At 47.8% G+C, this 16,614-nt stretch overlaps 3 protein-coding genes across 4 annotated transcripts; 2 read left to right on the top strand and 1 right to left on the bottom strand.

Annotated features, from left to right (window-relative positions):
* Positions 1-612: 612 nt before the first annotated feature.
* On the top strand, positions 613-5,019 carry NKAPD1 (NKAP domain containing 1). 2 transcript variants are annotated; one of them, XM_027699305.1, is made up of 5 exons: positions 613-731; positions 2,264-2,364; positions 2,570-2,722; positions 3,224-3,277; positions 3,645-5,019. In XM_027699305.1, exons 1-5 carry the CDS (start codon positions 663-665, stop codon positions 4,165-4,167), a joined length of 900 nt encoding a protein of 299 aa, XP_027555106.1. In that variant the 5' UTR covers positions 613-662; the 3' UTR covers positions 4,168-5,019. The 2 variants fall into 2 exon arrangements, with proteins under 2 accessions (XP_027555106.1, XP_027555105.1); XM_027699304.1 differs by having other exon boundaries at positions 2,567-2,722.
* An 828-nt stretch (positions 5,020-5,847) lies between these two features.
* On the top strand, positions 5,848-10,870 carry SDHD (succinate dehydrogenase complex subunit D). Its single transcript, XM_027699359.1, has 4 exons — positions 5,848-5,902; positions 6,043-6,141; positions 8,699-8,843; positions 10,152-10,870. The coding sequence occupies exons 1-4, from the start codon at positions 5,863-5,865 to the stop codon at positions 10,315-10,317; spliced, it is 450 nt and encodes a 149-aa protein (XP_027555160.1). The 5' UTR covers positions 5,848-5,862; the 3' UTR covers positions 10,318-10,870.
* Positions 10,871-12,283: 1,413 nt separating this feature from the next.
* On the bottom strand, positions 12,284-16,614 carry IL18 (interleukin 18). The gene is made up of 6 exons (XM_027699358.1): positions 16,485-16,614; positions 14,930-15,012; positions 14,309-14,317; positions 13,680-13,817; positions 12,779-12,924; positions 12,284-12,653 (listed from the first exon to the last, which is right to left on the bottom strand). The coding sequence occupies exons 2-6, from the start codon at positions 15,003-15,005 to the stop codon at positions 12,420-12,422; spliced, it is 603 nt and encodes a 200-aa protein (XP_027555159.1). The 5' UTR covers positions 15,006-15,012; positions 16,485-16,614; the 3' UTR covers positions 12,284-12,419.

Here is a 16,614-nt window from a genome sequence, read left to right as displayed (position 1 = left end):
TTTTTCCCCAAAAGAAGGACCTGAGGACCCAGGATGGGGGTGACCTCTGACACTGGCTCAACAGTATGATGCTGTTGAGAGCTTTGATTTCTTTAAATCATGATCTTGGGGGGCTCTTTTCCAACCTCAATGACTGTGAATGTTGTGGTTTGGGGTTTTTTTTCCCCCAAAAAGAAGGACCTGAGGACCCAGGATGGGGGGGGTGACCTCTGACACTGGCTCAACAGTATGATGCTATTGAGAGTTTTGATTTCTTTGAATCATGATCTTGGAGGAGTCTTTTCCAAACTCAATGACTGTGAACTGTTGTGGTTTTTGTGGGTTTGTTTGGGGTTTTTTTCCACAAAAAGAAGGACCCCAGGACCCAGGAAGGAGGATCTTCAGACACCGTCTTAACAGTTGAGAGTTTGATTTCTTTGAATCACGATCTTGGGGGTGTGTGTGTATTTTGAGGTTTGGGGGTTCCCCCCCCCCAAAAAAAAAGAAGAGCCCTGTTCCCCCCTCAGCGCAGGGCCCAGCCCGGCGCTCGGCCCAGGCCGCCATGGCCGCGCCCGTCGCCCCGGGAGACGCCGCCGGAAGGGGCCGCTCCGCCGGTTTCCGCCCCGGCCCCGCCGGTTTCCGCCCCGGCCCCGCCATCGCGGCCGCCCCGGCGCGGCCCGAGCATGTCCCGGGTGCCCGTGGGGAAGGTGCTGCTGCGGAACGTCATCCGGCACACGGGAGCGCACAACAAGGTGCGGGCAGGGCAGGGCCCGGCGGCGGCGGCAGCGGGGTGCGGGGGTCTCACGGTGGTGCGGGGACATCCCGGGGTGTGGGGACATGCTGGGGGTGTGGGGACGTGCTGGGGGTGTGGGGATATTCCGGGGTGCGGGGATCTCACGGTGGTGCGGGGACATGCTGGGAGTGCGGGGATATGTCGGAGGTGCGGGGGCACCCCGGGAGTGGGGGTACATCCCGGGGATGCGGGGACATCCCGGGATGCGGGGACATGCTGGGGGTGCGGGGACATCCCGGGATGCGGGGACATGCTGGGGGTGCGGGGACATGCTGGGTGTGCGGGGACATGCTGGGTGTGCGGGGACATCCCGGGGATGCGGGGACATCCCAGGATGCGGGGACATGCTGGGGGTGCGGGGACATCTCGGGTTGCGGGGACATCCCAGTGGTGCCACCCGCTGGTGCGGGATGATCCTGGTGTCCAGGGACATCCCGGGGGTGTCACCCGCTGCCCCGGGATGATCCTGGTGGCTCCGGGGACGTCCCGGTGTCCCGGGGTGGTGCCACCCGCGATCATCGCGGCGTGCGGGGACATCCCCGGGTCCCGGTGGTGCCACCCGGTGCTGACCCGGCGAGGGGGGAGCAGGAATGTTTGCCAGAGATAAAGAGGAGTTTGTTAAATCGGCCCCCATCATCAGCTCCTTAGTCTCGCTTTCGGTTTAATGCTGTTTGTCTCGAGTTCAGTTTAACCCCGTTTTCGTTTTCCCGAGTGTCAGTTTAACCCTGTTTTTCTTGAGTTCTCACCCCGGGGAGGGAATGTGTATATATTTACTTATAATCTTGTTTATTTACTTATATACTTATGCTGTTTATAAACTTGCCCAGTGAAAAGCACATTCTCTCAGGACATCCCATGAAAATTACGGTTTGCCCTTTAAAAAGTAGCAAATCTTTAATTGTTTGGGTTTTTTTCCTCGTTGTACTCTGTATGTACTTTTATTCACATCAAAAAAGTTGAACTTTGTGTTAGTGTGCACAGGCAGGATTTTAGTGCAAGATGAAGCAACTCCATTAACTTCAGCAAAGTATTTAATTAATTCCTGTCGTAATTTAGCAGGTCCAACTTGTTTATTCCATATGTTTATAAAGTCACTCATGTACAGTCAACGTCTATAACCATAAATTTGTGCCAAACCACGCAGTATTACATGCTGGGGTATTGTTGGCTTGGTCTTTCCAGATGATATTCATGTGCTGGAGTCTGCAACAGTCCATATGTTTGGGATGGCAGTGAATGACAGGGCAGCTGAGGTGGTAAAATCAGTCAAACCCACCATTTTTATGCTTCTCCTTATGTGCTTTGGTAGGGAACTACCATCAAGAGGTTGTCCTTTTGGTACAACTAAATATGTGTATAAATAATCTGTTTGAGGGTGGTAGGAAAGGTTGCTGTGGATTTTCTCAGCAGGAGTGTTGAGGTTGGTTGGAGCTGATGTCACGTGTGAAGTTTCCCTGATGTTAAAACTTGTTTCCCTTCCATGACTTTCAGCTTCAGGAAGAGACAGAAATGTGGAAAATAAGGGAGTGGGAGAAGCAGACAGAAGAGACTTACTGGAAAAGGCAAAGCAGAATGCTGTCAGACACCTCCAGGTGAGACACACTACAGACAGAGTTATTCTCTCCTTAATGAGTCCCTGGAAAGAGCTCAGGCCTGTGCTCAAGTCTGACCATTTATACCTTCATCTAGATGAGTAATCTTCAAGGTTATTAATGACTTAGCTGGGTTCTGGGGGGCTCTGGGGGTGGTTTCTCCCTCAGGGCTGGGCTGAAGGATACTGTTCTCTCTCTCCAGCAGTCGGATGCGCAGCGATGGCTTCGATGAGGAGGGACACAGGGCTGAGTGGAAAACAAGGAACCCACAATTCCTTGACCTGGTGGAAGATGATCTCCTCAGGGCCCGATCCTGGAATAAAAAGCTCTATGAATGTGAAGCCAACATGCCAGACAGGTCTGTGGGGAGATTCATGTTCTGTGATTGTAACTGTAATTATAATACCTTTTTGGAGTCCTGTATACATTTTTCTGTTCAATGTGTACTCCTATAAAATAATGCTCAGGTTCATCTTGAGAATGAATAATTGACATGTACAAACTCCTGCAGTGTCACACAACACCTAATTTGAGTTTCTAAGGCACAGTAAGCAGCAAAAGCTCAGCCCTAAGCTTAATATTTATTACTTTGCCCAAGGAGCTTAAAAGAATCTCAAGAAACACAAACTAGTGCTCTCTAGGGTTGTTTCAAAGAAATTTGAGTTGTAGTTTTCTCTAACTATAAATGGAAAAGAGAGTGAGAACTTGAGGTACATTTAATTAGCACCAACCAAATCAGCCATATTTCCTTCCTCCCTGTCTAAACTCATGTCCTTTCTGTGGCTCTGGCTTTTCAGAATTGTATTTTTGTCCTCAAACACCTTGCCTGTTTCTGACAGATGGTTCTGCTTTCTTACAGGTGGGGGCACAGTGGGTATAAAGAGCTGTACCCTGAGGAATTCGATACAGACAGGTAAGGCAAGCAGCTTTACTGATGGATCCAGAATCCTCCTTCTGTCAAGTTAGGCAGGGAATTTTACAACCTGAGTTTTAAATTTTGGATATAGATCAGCCTTGAATGTAAAGCCTTACTGTTACATGAAAAAAAATCAATTAATGTGGTGCAAGTCTTAGGAGGGGATCAAATCTTTTATAGTAATTAGACATTGAGGTTTAGCTGGAGTTACTAAAACCTGTGAATCTGGGAGGTAAATAAATCCTTGCAGTGTCCTGGAGAGTGGAGACTTAACTGAAAAATAAGATCTTAGACAGAATTAATTATTTTTAACCTGCACCCAGCAGGATCATCAACAGTGAACACCCTCCTGTTCTTTTTGCAGTGACCAGCAAGAAGGAGATGAACAAAACGCCGTCAATGGGAAGAAGAAATCCCACCTGGGGAAGCAAACTGCCCGTGAGTCCCACAAGAGGAAAAAAACAAAGAAATCCCACAAGAAGAAGCAGAAAAAGCGCTCCCACAAAAAAAGGAAGAAAAAGAAAAAGGAGCAGGGGAAAACTTCCACAGATTCCTCCCAGGAGAGCGAGTGCTCGGCAGAGGAGACTCCAAGCACCCGGAAAGGAAAACACAAGCGCAAGAAAAAGACCAGGAAAGTGCCTGCCAAGGAACCTACCTCTTCTTCTGGGCAGGACAGTGACTTTTCCCATGCAAGCAGCTCATGCACCAGCAGCTCTGAGGACAGTGAGTCTGAGGGGAGGAAAGAGAAACGGCCCCCAAGGAAGAGGAAGAAACGTTCCAGCTCCGTGTCAGAGAGGCAGAGTGAAGTGCCAGAGAAGAGGAGCAAGAGGAAGAACTGGAAGGTGGCGGGAGATGAGAAGTCTGAGGACAGCTCAGATGAGGACTGACGGGTCTGGGCTGCAGCTCAAACTATGAGGGGGAGGACAGGGCCAGGTATTTATTGTTCAGCACTGCCCCATGGTACAACTTGTCCCAGCACTGTGGTTTATGCACATCTGGCCAGCCCAGGGGGAGGAGCTGAGCCTTGGCAGCCTGCAGGAGATGCTCCTTTGCTTTCCAGGGACTTGGCATTCGGAAATCCAGGAGAGCAGTTACCTGTCTGACAAGTAGGCTTGTCCTGCCAACTTCAGATTCTTTCTCTGTGACCAGGTTGACCTCTGATGCCCAAAAACATTACATGCTCTCTGCAGGGGGGAGGCAGGCACATTTGCACCATTTTTGGTTGGTTTTTTAAAAATTCAGTTTTAACAGGTTGCTTTTCTGGGTTACCTAAATAATGGCCAGGACTTGCAACAGGAGAGAGGACAGACAAGTCTGATAACAGGGGAAATGCCACTGGATTTAACCCCACAGTAGCTTTGTCTTCCCATCCTCCACCAAAAGCAGACCTGTGGGGGCATGCACAGGGTTAGCTGGACACAGCAGGGAGCTGAGGGAATACTCTTAATTCCAGCTGAAGGTGCAGTGACTAATTCCATAAAGATGAAGAAAAGACACCAGTGCATTTGCTCGGTTTAGACTCCTCTCCCAACCCTGCTGTGGGCTGGCCATTGTGTCTACCTTCCTTCACTCTCTCTGGGGATGCTGAAACCATTTGTGCTGACAGAGAGGCCTTGGTGGGTGTTGTGCTCTGTTTCTGGTCTGCCCAGTGTGTTACTGGAGAAACTGGTACCGGGCCTTTCTCCCTGCAGTGAACAGCCAAGCCTTTTAATAAAATGAATAAACCCAGACGTGTCTGATGCTTTTGTCATTGTTTTGGAGCAAAGCCCGGGGACAGAGCTGGGAAGTCTGGGTGGTGCTTGTGCTCTCCCTGTGTTTGTGCCTGACCAGACTTGGAGGAGATGAAATCAGGGAAGGAGCCAGCAGGGATATGCACTGTGTGGTGTGATTGTTGTGTTGGCGAGTGGGCACAGCCTGAACGAGCACAAACTGCACACACTCTGCTCAGTCCTGCAGTAGCAGTGCAGCTGCTCTAGCACACACAGATGTTCACAGAGGTGTTTATTTTGCACAGCTTCCCTTGTACAGAGGTGTTTCATCAGCGAGTGAGGGTGAGGAGCACCTGGCTCTGGTGGTGTGTGGCGTAAGACAGGATTAATCACACAGAATCACAGACTGGGTTGGGTTGGAAGGGACCTTAAAGACCATTTAATTCCACCCCCCTGCCATGGGCAGGGACACCTTCCACAGACCAGGGACACCTTCCAACAGACCAGGTCGCTCCAACCCGGCTTCGACCCCTTCCCAGGGATGGCGCAGCCACCGCTTCGCTGAGCACAACCCTGTGCCAGCGCAAACCTCGCAGAGGAGGAATCCCCTCCACACATCCCACCTGCGGCAGCGCGAACCCCTTCCCTCGTGCTGTTATATTTGCAATAAAGCCGCTCCCCGGTGTGACCGGGCGGGTCAGGGGCGGTGATGGAGCTGGGTCGGTTCCCTCCGTGTCCCCGCACTCCCGCCGGTTCCCTCCGCACTCCCATTTTTCCCGGCATTCCCAGCATTCCCCGTTTCCGCCCGGCCCCGCCGGAAGCGGAAGCGGCGCCGCCGTTTCCGTGTCCGGGCGCGGTGCCCTTGGAGCGGACATGGCGCTGGCGCTGCTGCGGCCCCGCGGGGCCGCCATGGGTGAGTCACTTGCGGGGCGGGCGAGCGGCGCTCCCGGAGCCCCTCTGGGGTGTGCGGGACATCCCGGAGGGTGCGGGACACCCCCGGAGGGTGCGGGACCCCCCCGGTGACCGCCTCGCCCGCCCCCGTTGTCCCCGCAGCTCTGGCCCTGCTCCGCCGCCCCGCCGTGCTCACCGCCGCCCATCGCAGCGCCCCGGCCCGGGACAGCCACAGCCACGGCCCGCCCCCGCAGGGACACGGTATGTGCACGGCTCTGCGTGTCTGGGGGGGTCGGGGCGGGCTGAGATGCGGTTTCGTTCCCCAGAGCCCCCTGGCAGCGCTGGGCTCGGCAGTGCGGGCTGGGGGCGGTGGTGATCCCCCCCCCCCGGCGCTGCAGGCGGGCAGGACCCCGCGGGACCCGCTGGGCCGCTCTGGCCACGGGGATGTTCCAAACCATCAGGTGTAAAAGCCAAGGGAAGGAGGAAGGGGGGGGAACAGTCGTTATTTACAGTGTTTGCCTTGGGAGCCGCACCTGCTGAAGCCCTTTCTGGGAAGCGGCCGAAGCCCTTCCCGGGAAGCGGCCGGACATCGCTGGCTGATGGGAAGTAGAGAACAAACCTGCTATTTTTTTTTTCTTCTTTGCTTGTGCGTCTGCTTTTGGTTTTGCTATAGTGAAGTGCCTTGTCTCGACCTATGGGTTGTTTTCCACCTTATTCTCTCTCCCCTGTCCAGCTGGGAGCGGCTCGGTGGGCACTTGTGCAGCCAAGGGTAACCCACCCCAGTGTGTTTGTGGGTGTGGGTGTGCGGGGTTTTCCCGGGGTCAGGGGAACCCCTTTGTTCAGGTGGTACCTCCCCTATCCCTGGAAGTGCTCAAGGCCAGGCTGGATGGAGCTCTGAGCATCCTGGTCCAGTGGAAGGTGTCCCTGCCCAGGGCAAGGGTGTTCAGGACTAAATGACCTTTAAGGTCCATTCCAACCTCAGCATTCTATGATTCTATTAAAAAGGGTTATAAGGAACCAGGACTTGGTGTGGGTCTGCCAAGGGACCAGGAGAGGTGCAGGGATAAAGGACAGAGGTGATGGAGGTGGTTGTGGCACAGTGGTGCCAAGGGCACAGGAATGGGATGAGCTTAAGATCCCTTCCAGCCCAAACCAGTCTGTGATTCCGTCAATTTTTTGGCCAGGTAAAGGATTTTAAGTGGCAGCTTTGAGTAACCAAGGGCAGAAAGGATTTACACGTGTTACAGCGGTTTTTCTCGGTCTCTTCCTGGGTATTGTAGGGTTACAGGTGTTACCAGCACAGCCTCTGCAGGAGAAAATAATCCTGTGGGCCCACTGAGTTAAGGGGAAAGTTGTGAAGTGCTGGGTGTTGTTGGACAGCAAAGTAACTGTGCAGAGATGGTATTTGTCACAAATAATGGTGCTATTGCTGTGGCTCTGGTTGTCTGTAATGTGTTACCATCAACTTCAACAGCACTATTTGCACTTAATAGCATTTTGATTTGCACTTAGTCTGGGTCTGATTTAAAACAAGGTCTGTGTGATGTCACACTGCTGGGATTTGAAATTGGTATTTGGGATGTCAGTGTCCAGTGTGGGAGTCCTTAAATAGGAGATATCGGCTTGTTGCTAAATAGTAAATCTCTGCTCATTAACAAAGGTGTGGAAAAAAAAAGGTTGAAATGTTTTTAGGAATCAGAAGGTTAAACTTATTATGATTCACTAGCAGTGTTGTGACTGCAGGTTAAGGGTGTTTGTAGCCATTTCAGTGCACCTTCAAGTGGAAAACATGGAGAAATGCTTCAATAATTGAAAAGATTAAGAAAAGAAATTGGCTTAAACATGGCTAAGCCATTTCATTCCTTTACTATTCTGGGTTTCATATTAACCACAGACTTCCTGTGTGTGTGTGAAGGGCTCTGGGCCATGGAGTTCTACAGGGACAGCTTTATTTTTTACCATTATTTATTATTCCACAGACTTATTAGTCCACAAATCCCTCTCATGTTTTGCTTCATGTACTTTGCTTTCCTTATCTTGTCACTTTCTAAGTTTCTTTTCTCCTTGCAAAAATAAAGAAAAGCATTTGTATTTTGGTTTAGATGGATGGATGTTAGGTAAGCACTTTGGGGTATTGCATTATAAAGGTAATTTTGTAGAGTCATTTCTTGATGGTTTTAGCCTGGGCTGATGCTGACATCCAAGTATTTTGATTATGGTTTTAAGGTTTTGGGTTGCTACACAACCCTCTAGGTGTTTTTTTGGCTTTTTTCCTCCTTAACTGTATTTGCATGATTCCAAAAAGTTGGTTACAGAGCTCCCTAACTGATATTTCTGTTTCTAGAGTCACCTGTTAACGTGGTTCAGATTGTGCCCAGCTGAGTGTCAGTGGAGGACTGAAATCCTTCAGGTCATAGGTGGTGGTCCCTGAGTTTAATCTTCTTCTTTACAGCTAAAAATAGCAATGTTGGTTCCTGGGCAGAACAGAGTCACCATGATGTGCCATTCACTGGATCTCGTAGCTGGGTCTGTCTGGGTCCCAAAGCCATTTCTCAGAAAGTGGGAGAAGTAAATGGTGTGTAACAGGCAGGAAAATCACCAAAGATGCTTTGCCTTTAAAGACACTCCTTTCCAGTGACATTGAAAACAGATCTGTGTTCTGTAGCAGTAATTCCCAGGCATCTCATTTTGCCTGGATGAAGGCTCAGTAACCAGCTCACAGCAGACACGTGTGGTGCTGCTCAGGGGGAGGTCTCTGCTTCTCAGGTCCCAGCACTTGGAAGAGGGGCTTTGCCCTGAGAACTGTTTCTCCTTGCAGGCGGTTCCAAGGCTGCATCCTTGCACTGGACAGGGGAGAGAGCTGTCAGTGTGTTCCTGCTGGGGCTCCTCCCTGCAGCCTACCTGTGCCCAGGACCCGCCGTGGACTATTCCCTGGCCGCTGCCCTCACCCTCCACGGCCACTGGTAAGCACAGAGTCCCTCAGGATTAAAGTCAGGGTGGCTCCAAGCCCTTCTGGCTGAAATCTGTGCATGGCAGCAAGTCTGCTGGCTTATTTCCACCTGGAAAGAGGCAATGTCCCTGGTCTCTGAGTTGTCGTGATCTTTGACAGGAGTGGTTGTACCTTGGCCTTCCTTTGTCACACAATTCTCTCAGAAGACAGGATGTATATTACTGTTGAGGAATCCATAGAAATCCTCCAGTGTTCTACACAGTCTCTGGCCTCAGGAGCACTTCCTTGCCACTGGATGTGTAGGATCTTGGGTGTTTTTATCTTGTAGGAGAATCAGTGTTGTACAAAGGGAGGGAACAGAAAGAGGGCAGACCTACAGAACCCAAGTTCTTCCTTTAAAGCTCTGTGCTGTGGGCTGGCTTTGAAATCTCACTGGGGATGAGGTTCTGTATAGTAAAGAGCTCACAGCAAAGACTCCACTAGAGCAGTGGAGACCTGGATTGTTATTTCCTTGATTCCTGGGGAATGGATGCTTGCTCCTTTTGTTCTGCTGTGGTCCTTAATCAGCTGGGACAAGGAGTGGATCCAGCTGCATGGTTGGCCAGACTGGCAGCCTTCACCTTCTTGAGGTGAGACTGGTTTGGAGTTCCCTGCCACAAGTATAAAGCAGATTTTTGTGGTACTTTGTGGTGCCAGGTTTTCTTAAATCTCAGTTTTTCCCCTCAAAATTTGTGCCAGGGATTCTTGCACTTTCCTCACTCTGACTGAGAGCTTCTCCCCAGAGCTTAACAGCATCCTGTGTCTTCTCTTGCTGGATAGTTTAAATCCAGACAAGAGGTCATTTTCAGTCTAACAGATATAGAAAAAAAACCCCAAAGTATGGTAATTTTATTGGTTGCCACTCTTCTAATCCCAATATCCAAGAGCCTTCTGTGCCTTTGTGGTGAGGGCTGGTCCCAAATCCACACCTTGCTCTTCGAGCCTGAAGGATATTTCCTTTGTTTTCCTCTTCTTCAGTCCTTGGGAGTCAGATAATCTCTTGGAGTCTCTTGGAAGCAGATTCTAAGGATTCTGCTGTCTGAGGAGCTGTGCTCAGCACCTTGCTTCCTCAGTACCATTAACAAAAGCCAATGTGTATGTTTTCTAATAGAACGTGTGCAATTTTGTTTTTTAAATAGACGCCTCATCTTTTTGTTGATGTTAGTGTGTAAAAAAAAATAAATGTTTGAGGCATCTTGGAATGGTGGCATAAACTGGGTGGATTTGGTGGATTTCAGTGGATGGTCTTGCCTGATTCCAGCTTTTTTCTCTTGTCCTGTAGGGGTCTTGGCCAGGTAATCACTGATTATGTCCACGGAGACACAGCCATTAAAGTGGCCAACACGGGGCTGTACGTGCTGTCGGCCGCCACCTTCGCCGGCCTCTGCTACTTTAACTACCACGACGTGGGGATCTGCAAGGCTGTGGCCATGCTCTGGAGCCTCTGAGGTGCCACCAGAGCCCCTGACACACACGATTGTTGTTCTCTGCTGCCTCTGCTTCATCGTATTTTTACCACCATTTAACGCGAAACGAGCGCAAAGCCAAGGGTCCGTAGTGCGAACGTCCTGCAGGGAGCTCAGAGCCCTCTAGAGTTAAACACCCAACTGCAGCGAAGATGTTGGAGAAGAAACAGTAGATTTAAGCTGGATAATGTCCATCAGAGCGAGGTGGTTTAAGCTGTGCTGTAAATTGGGATGGATTAATTACATCAGTGAGGTGGTTTAAGCTGCGCTGTAAATTGGGATGAATTAATTACATCAGTGACAGACTTGCAACTGTCCTTGTAATGAGAGCTCTAGTGGGTGTTTTTTTAACTGTTGTTTGGTTTCCTGTTTTGTAAAACTTGTGAAAAATTGAACTGCTTCTTCTGACATCACAACAACTGGCCTGTATGCAAGGCAGACCCTGTAACTCTTTGGACCCTGAGAGTTGGTGTAGAAAAGGGAATACTTTTTTCTTAATCCATGCAATAAAGAATTTACAGAACTCTTGTGTGTGCTTCTGAACCGTTTGTTACTAATTCACACTGTTCCTCTGCCTTGCTTCATTTGGCTGTTATAAAACAAAACCTTTAATTCTTAGAAGTGACTTAGACTTAATACAAGAGTAGTTAATGTCCCTTAGAAAACAGAACAATTGGCCTAGAAGAAAAATACTTTTGCCTGTTGATTTTAGGAGCATCTGACCTTCACAGTTTCCCTGGAATGTGAAGGTTTCTCTGTAGCATTTCTGGGAGTTTGTTTTCTAAATGCACTGGTCTGTATTGTCCTGGGTGAGTGAAAAGGCAACAAACAGCCTTCCTGTCAGAGCTCGCTGTGAGGGTGATGCAACATTCTTCTCTGTGTCTTCAGGGCTTAGAGCATTTTAGGGGGGAACTGAGATTCTGAGCTTTATCTTTTCAGACCTTCATTGTAGCAGGCAGTGACCAGCTATTTCCACATTCTGCTGGTACATTTGTGATACTATTAACAGTAAGAGGAAGAGAATTCTGTGTTGCCATCAGGCTGATTGCGCAATAATGGCCAAGTTCTGTTTAAATTCTACAAGACTTTTTGATTTGATTGGTTTTTTTATCTGGACTGTTAATTTTAGTTAGTTAGTTAGGTGCTTACTCGTGCAATCATAGGCAAAAGCAGGTAGCTGGCCAAGTTTTTTCAGTCTTGTGGTGAGAAGGAGCTGGGTGCTTTATCTGCTGTGGTCTGGTATAAACACCAACATAACAATCATTATTTTGTCACAACTGAGGAAGGTACAGATCTGAGTCACGGGAAAGTCCCACAGAACTGTTGGAGGTCATATCATAGAAAGTGTTTGATATTTCCCATTCTGAGCCCAAACCCAGGGTATATTTGCATGTGGTGGTGGTTTAAGATAATTGTACGAGAAATTATTTATCTAAGAGCTCTGGGAATGTTAATAGTCCAGATCTCCCATGTCAGGGGTGGCAGCTCTGGGAGCAGAGTGAAAAGGGAATGAACACACCTTTCTCCCTGAATCCCCTGTGTTCCTCAGGCCTCTGGAAACTGAATCAAACCCCTGGAACTACTGTTAACTTTTGCCCTTAATTATTGTGGTACCTGGAGAAGAATGTCCCTGTGTAGCTGAGATGGATGAAGACACTCAGGAAATAATTCCGATGCAAACCAAAGGCACTCTCAAAGTGTTTACTGACCAGGTGCTGCTATGAAATCTGATATTTTAAGTGGTTTTCTTTCCCTCCCCCAAACAGGTCCCCTGCATCTGTGAGGTACCTCATTCAATTAGCTCAACAGGCATTAAAAGATTTTAGGGATCAAATTCTACCTGTACACATAGACATTCACATTGTTGTTTCCTCATTGTGTAATTTTCTTCTACCTGACTAGAAAACACTCTTCTGCTTCTTTTTTGTCAAAAACTTGCATTTATTACTTTAAATGTTTATTTCTTTTATGGTAGTTAAAACAGAAAACTGGCTTGTTTTGGATAAAGAAAGACCGAAGTTTCTTTTATAAAAAGCCAAAATATATTTTAAAACTGTTGAAATCTGTCATCATAGGTTGTGACTTTAATTTTGACTGAATTCAGATAAACTTATCTTCGTGGTTTCATCCACTCCATCTTTTCCTGACAATTTCTTTAGGATTAATTTTCTTAAGTAGCCTTCTTCCTTAAAGGCCAAGAACATTCCTTCTTCCAGCGAGTATTCGAACTTAAATGCTCTGGAGCAACACGATGTAAACATCTTTTTGAAAAAGATGATGTTACTTTCACCAGGAATGTCCTTGGGAACTTGTCCTTCCTGAGGAAGAAAAAGGGAAGGTTTTATTCCCAGCACAAGAGCTGAGCAGTTCTGGTCCAGCTCTGCCAGGTTTGGGGTGCTCAGTTTGCCCCTGACACACAGAGGTGTGGGAGGCACACGCTCACCTTGAACCGAACGATCATCTCCCCACGTTCCTTCTCACAGCACATGTAATAACTTTTGTTTTCTATTTGCACACTGAAGGCAACAGGCATCCCTGCTCCAGGGGTGGTGGTTTTGTAGCAGTGGATGGTGAAGTGCATCCCTTGGCCTGAGTAAAAATGGTTTATTATTAATAGTCTGCTCAGGAGAGAGCTGCAGGAACCTCGTTATGTCTTACATTCCACTGGCAACTGCTGGCTGCCTTCCCTGGATAATCTTCCTGACACAAGAGCCAGGACTTAAAATTTTTTTGGCTGCTGGCTGCACCTTTTTGACTTTCTGCAATCATGCAGTGAGGTGAAGTTACCACTCAGTGTGGGTAGGATGTCAGACCCTTCTATGTGCATGCTTCAAGTGAGACTTGGGTTGTAAACAGTCATCTGTAAATCAGATTTATGTCTGTATACAGGGGACTCATAAATAAATATGTGCAACAAATACAGTTCTGAATAAATTGCTGAAACACCCCAGAAAAATCAAAGCCCAAACTGTAAGTATATTGTTAACTACTACTGTGACAAGAAAGTAAGAATTTTTAGTGCTAATACATTGTTTAAATTTTAAAATTACTTTCTGTAATCCAACACAAAAAATAATAATTCTGTGGTCAGAGCTAACCAAAACTCTTAACAGTCCTTTTTCTGCTTGTGACACACTGCAGACTCAGTTCCTAATCCAGGAACCTCATCCTTCCCCAAAGCAAAGACACAAAATTTCAGCTCTCTTAGCTCATCTTCATTCTTACAAACAAAGTTTAAGTCCTTACTCTCAGCCTCATCTTTTAGAGTCAGTGATGGAAAGAACACAACCCCCTGCAGAGTAAAGGAGCAGTGCAGTGGGCACAGTTTAGCTCTGAAAAGGTACCAGATTGCATCTCCTGGTCTGTCACATCCTCAAAGGCTGCCAGGTTGAGATCCGGGCGAACCACCAGCAACTGGCTGTTCACGTTCCGAAGGACTCTGCACAGAGTCCTTTCCTTGCAAAGGGCATCACATTCCAGCTCTGGGGAGATAACAAGGAAGATTTCTTAGTATTTCAGCTCTGCAAGCTCCCTGCAAGCTTGTTCTTGTTAAGGACATCACGTGTGATGAGCTCAAACCAACAACCTCAAACAAAAGAAGGCAGTGTCATTTCTTCCACCTCTGGCTTGTGGCAACCCAGGATTTCTCAGAATACAGCAAGATCTATATCTGAGCAACAGAAGCTGCTGTGCCTGTTTGTGAGAATTCAGATGCAACAGTTCTGTCTTTTGCCCAGCAATTAGAATGGCACGAAAAGGTGCTGCCAGGGAGGGCACTGCCCTGTACCCGAGGAGGAATTAAAGCAACACGAGCTCCAAGAAGGAGCAGGGCAGCTGTAGCTCTCTTTTTTCTTGCAGCAGCCAAGTTTGAAACTTGTCCTTTAAGGCACACAGAGCATCTGTGGGTTAGTAAAAAACACGAGCAAGTGTTTTTACTGGTGGTAAAGTTACAAATGATGAGCTCTCAGCTTACCATCGTCGTCTTGGTCCCGAGTGAGCGGCGAGAAAAGAAAAAAAAAAAGGAAAGGAAAAACAAGATTAATCTCTGCCCCCACAAAAGAAACCACTTTCCACCCAGGCAAGGCTGGGAGCCAGGCAGCCACCTACGTGTTCCCAGTTGCACTCCCCAGGCTGAGCTGGTGTCACTACAGAGAGTGTTTTTATTTGTGAGCCAGACAAATTCATGGCGATGATGAAAACATCAGTCATTTGAGAACTGCACTTACCACCAAACCAGAGGTATGCAAAATGGTTTAGGGTTATTTAAGGGTGAACAGGTCTGTTTAAGCCTGTAACTGAGGAATAATTGCATGAGAATTTTTGTTTTGATCAGAACCTTTATTCTGAGTGAGCAAAAGGATAAGAATCTAATTGCTTATAAAGAAGAAACTGTTTTCTAACTAACTTTATAAAATTGGAATTTATTCCCTTACTCCAAGCCCACCCCACAGTATTCCAATTTTCTGAGTGTCCTTTACAACACTTAAAACTGAAGCTTATGGCAAAATTAGTTGAAATCAGACCAACAAATAACTTGCATTAAATCAGTATTCAAACAGGAAAGGTTATTCAATGCTTCCCAGATCATAATTACCTTCAAAATAGAGGCACAAGTTTTTTCCAAGTTTTACTGCACACACCAGGATCTCATCACCAGGATCAGCACTCATCTTCACCCTGCCAGAGGTGCAGGGAGAGGGTTCAGAGTTAAGCACAGTGCTTCTTAATAAACCTAAATCCACACAGACTTCCCCTATGAAAGACCAAACTTCCAAAATACCCAAAACTTAGTTTCCCCTCTGACTGCCCCTACAAAGGCCTGTGTCTTTGGCACCTGGAGTTGGAATTGTGGAGGTTCTTAGGGAAGTTTGGATGGAATTTATTTTGCAGTAACATTGATTTGCTTATGGTGTTTTATCTCAACTTGAATTCTGATCTTGATTTCACAGCTATTCTCTTTCAAGAGTGACACAGAGAAGAGGGAAGAAGAAAGAATATATTTCCCTTAGGAATAACAACAATTATTTTATTAAAAAAACAGAAACAAAACACCAAAATCCAACAAAGCCTGAACTAATCATTGAAGACCAGTCAACTTCTGCACCTGAGAGGTTCCAGCCCTTCTTCTAAACACTTCAGGGGTAATTAGAACTGATCCAGGGCTGCACTCTGCCTCTAATGCCAACATACAACCAGGGACTCTGCAAGAATAATTGGTGTTAACGAAATGACTCAGTCTGACCATTCAGGAGATTCCCTGGCAGTCACATTCCCCAGGCCAGAGACTTCACTGCTGAGACCATCCCTGGCTGTTCTCACCTTCTTCAAGCCCTTTGTCAACCAAAGGTGTGGCAATTCACAGCCTCTTATCTTGGGCTCCCACCCAGAGCTCAACCTCCACTTCAACCTGCACCCCAACCTGCTGCTTGCAAACCTCCCTGCACCAGATGCATTCCTCAGCATCGGTTTTAGCTTTATTCATATCCCTTGCACTAAATAAATGCATTAAAACCAAGTGAACAGTAGGAAGATCCAGCTCTTGCACTGGCATTTCATTGTGCAATCGGAATATCCGGCGTCCTTCCAAAGCTTTTTCATCACTCCAGAAAGATTTTCTATACAAAGAAGCCGAGCAATATTAACTTGCACACACCCAGCAGCCACAGGGACTGGGGTGGGGAATTTCCTTGTCCGTTCAGTAAAGCACTTTAAAGTATGTATTTGAGAGTGATTTTTTTCTCATCCTACTTCTTATAAAAAACCCTAATGGTCTATAGTTTGTGCAGAAGAGACACCCAGGGTTCACTGCAGCTTTGTTTGCAAACACCAAACGAGACACCCCAACACCAAACCCTGCAAGCCTCACCCACAGCAAATTAACCACCAAGCCAAGGACTGCTTTGTTCTGGAGCGGAGGGGAAGGCAGGATTTAGGGATTTGAGGCCCTTGGTTTAATGGGTAGAACACATGAAGTGACTGTGCTTCTTCCCTCGATCACTGAATCACAGAATCACACAATCATTAAGGTTGGAAAAGACCGCTGGCATCGTCAAGTCCAACTCTGACGCAATAAAAAGAGCAGGCTTGAAAGGGACGGCAGAGGCTGAAAGTTTTTAGCTGACCGTTCGAGGTGGCGCGGAATGACTCACCCTGTGGAAAAGCGGGATTGCGGGGCGGGAGAAGCTCGAAGTGGGTGGGAGCAGAGCCCGCGGTGGTCCTTGCCGTCTCCTCGGCGAGCTGCAGGCGAATGATGGGAGCCGGACAGGCGGACGGAGGGCG

Source organism: Neopelma chrysocephalum, unplaced genomic scaffold, assembly GCF_003984885.1.
Source record: "Neopelma chrysocephalum unplaced genomic scaffold, ASM398488v2 Primary Assembly neopelma1_138, whole genome shotgun sequence".
In the NCBI taxonomy this organism is placed as follows: domain Eukaryota; kingdom Metazoa; phylum Chordata; class Aves; order Passeriformes; family Pipridae; genus Neopelma; species Neopelma chrysocephalum.
Note: the sequence above shows the minus strand (reverse complement) of the source record. Positions and strands in the feature narration are given on the sequence as shown.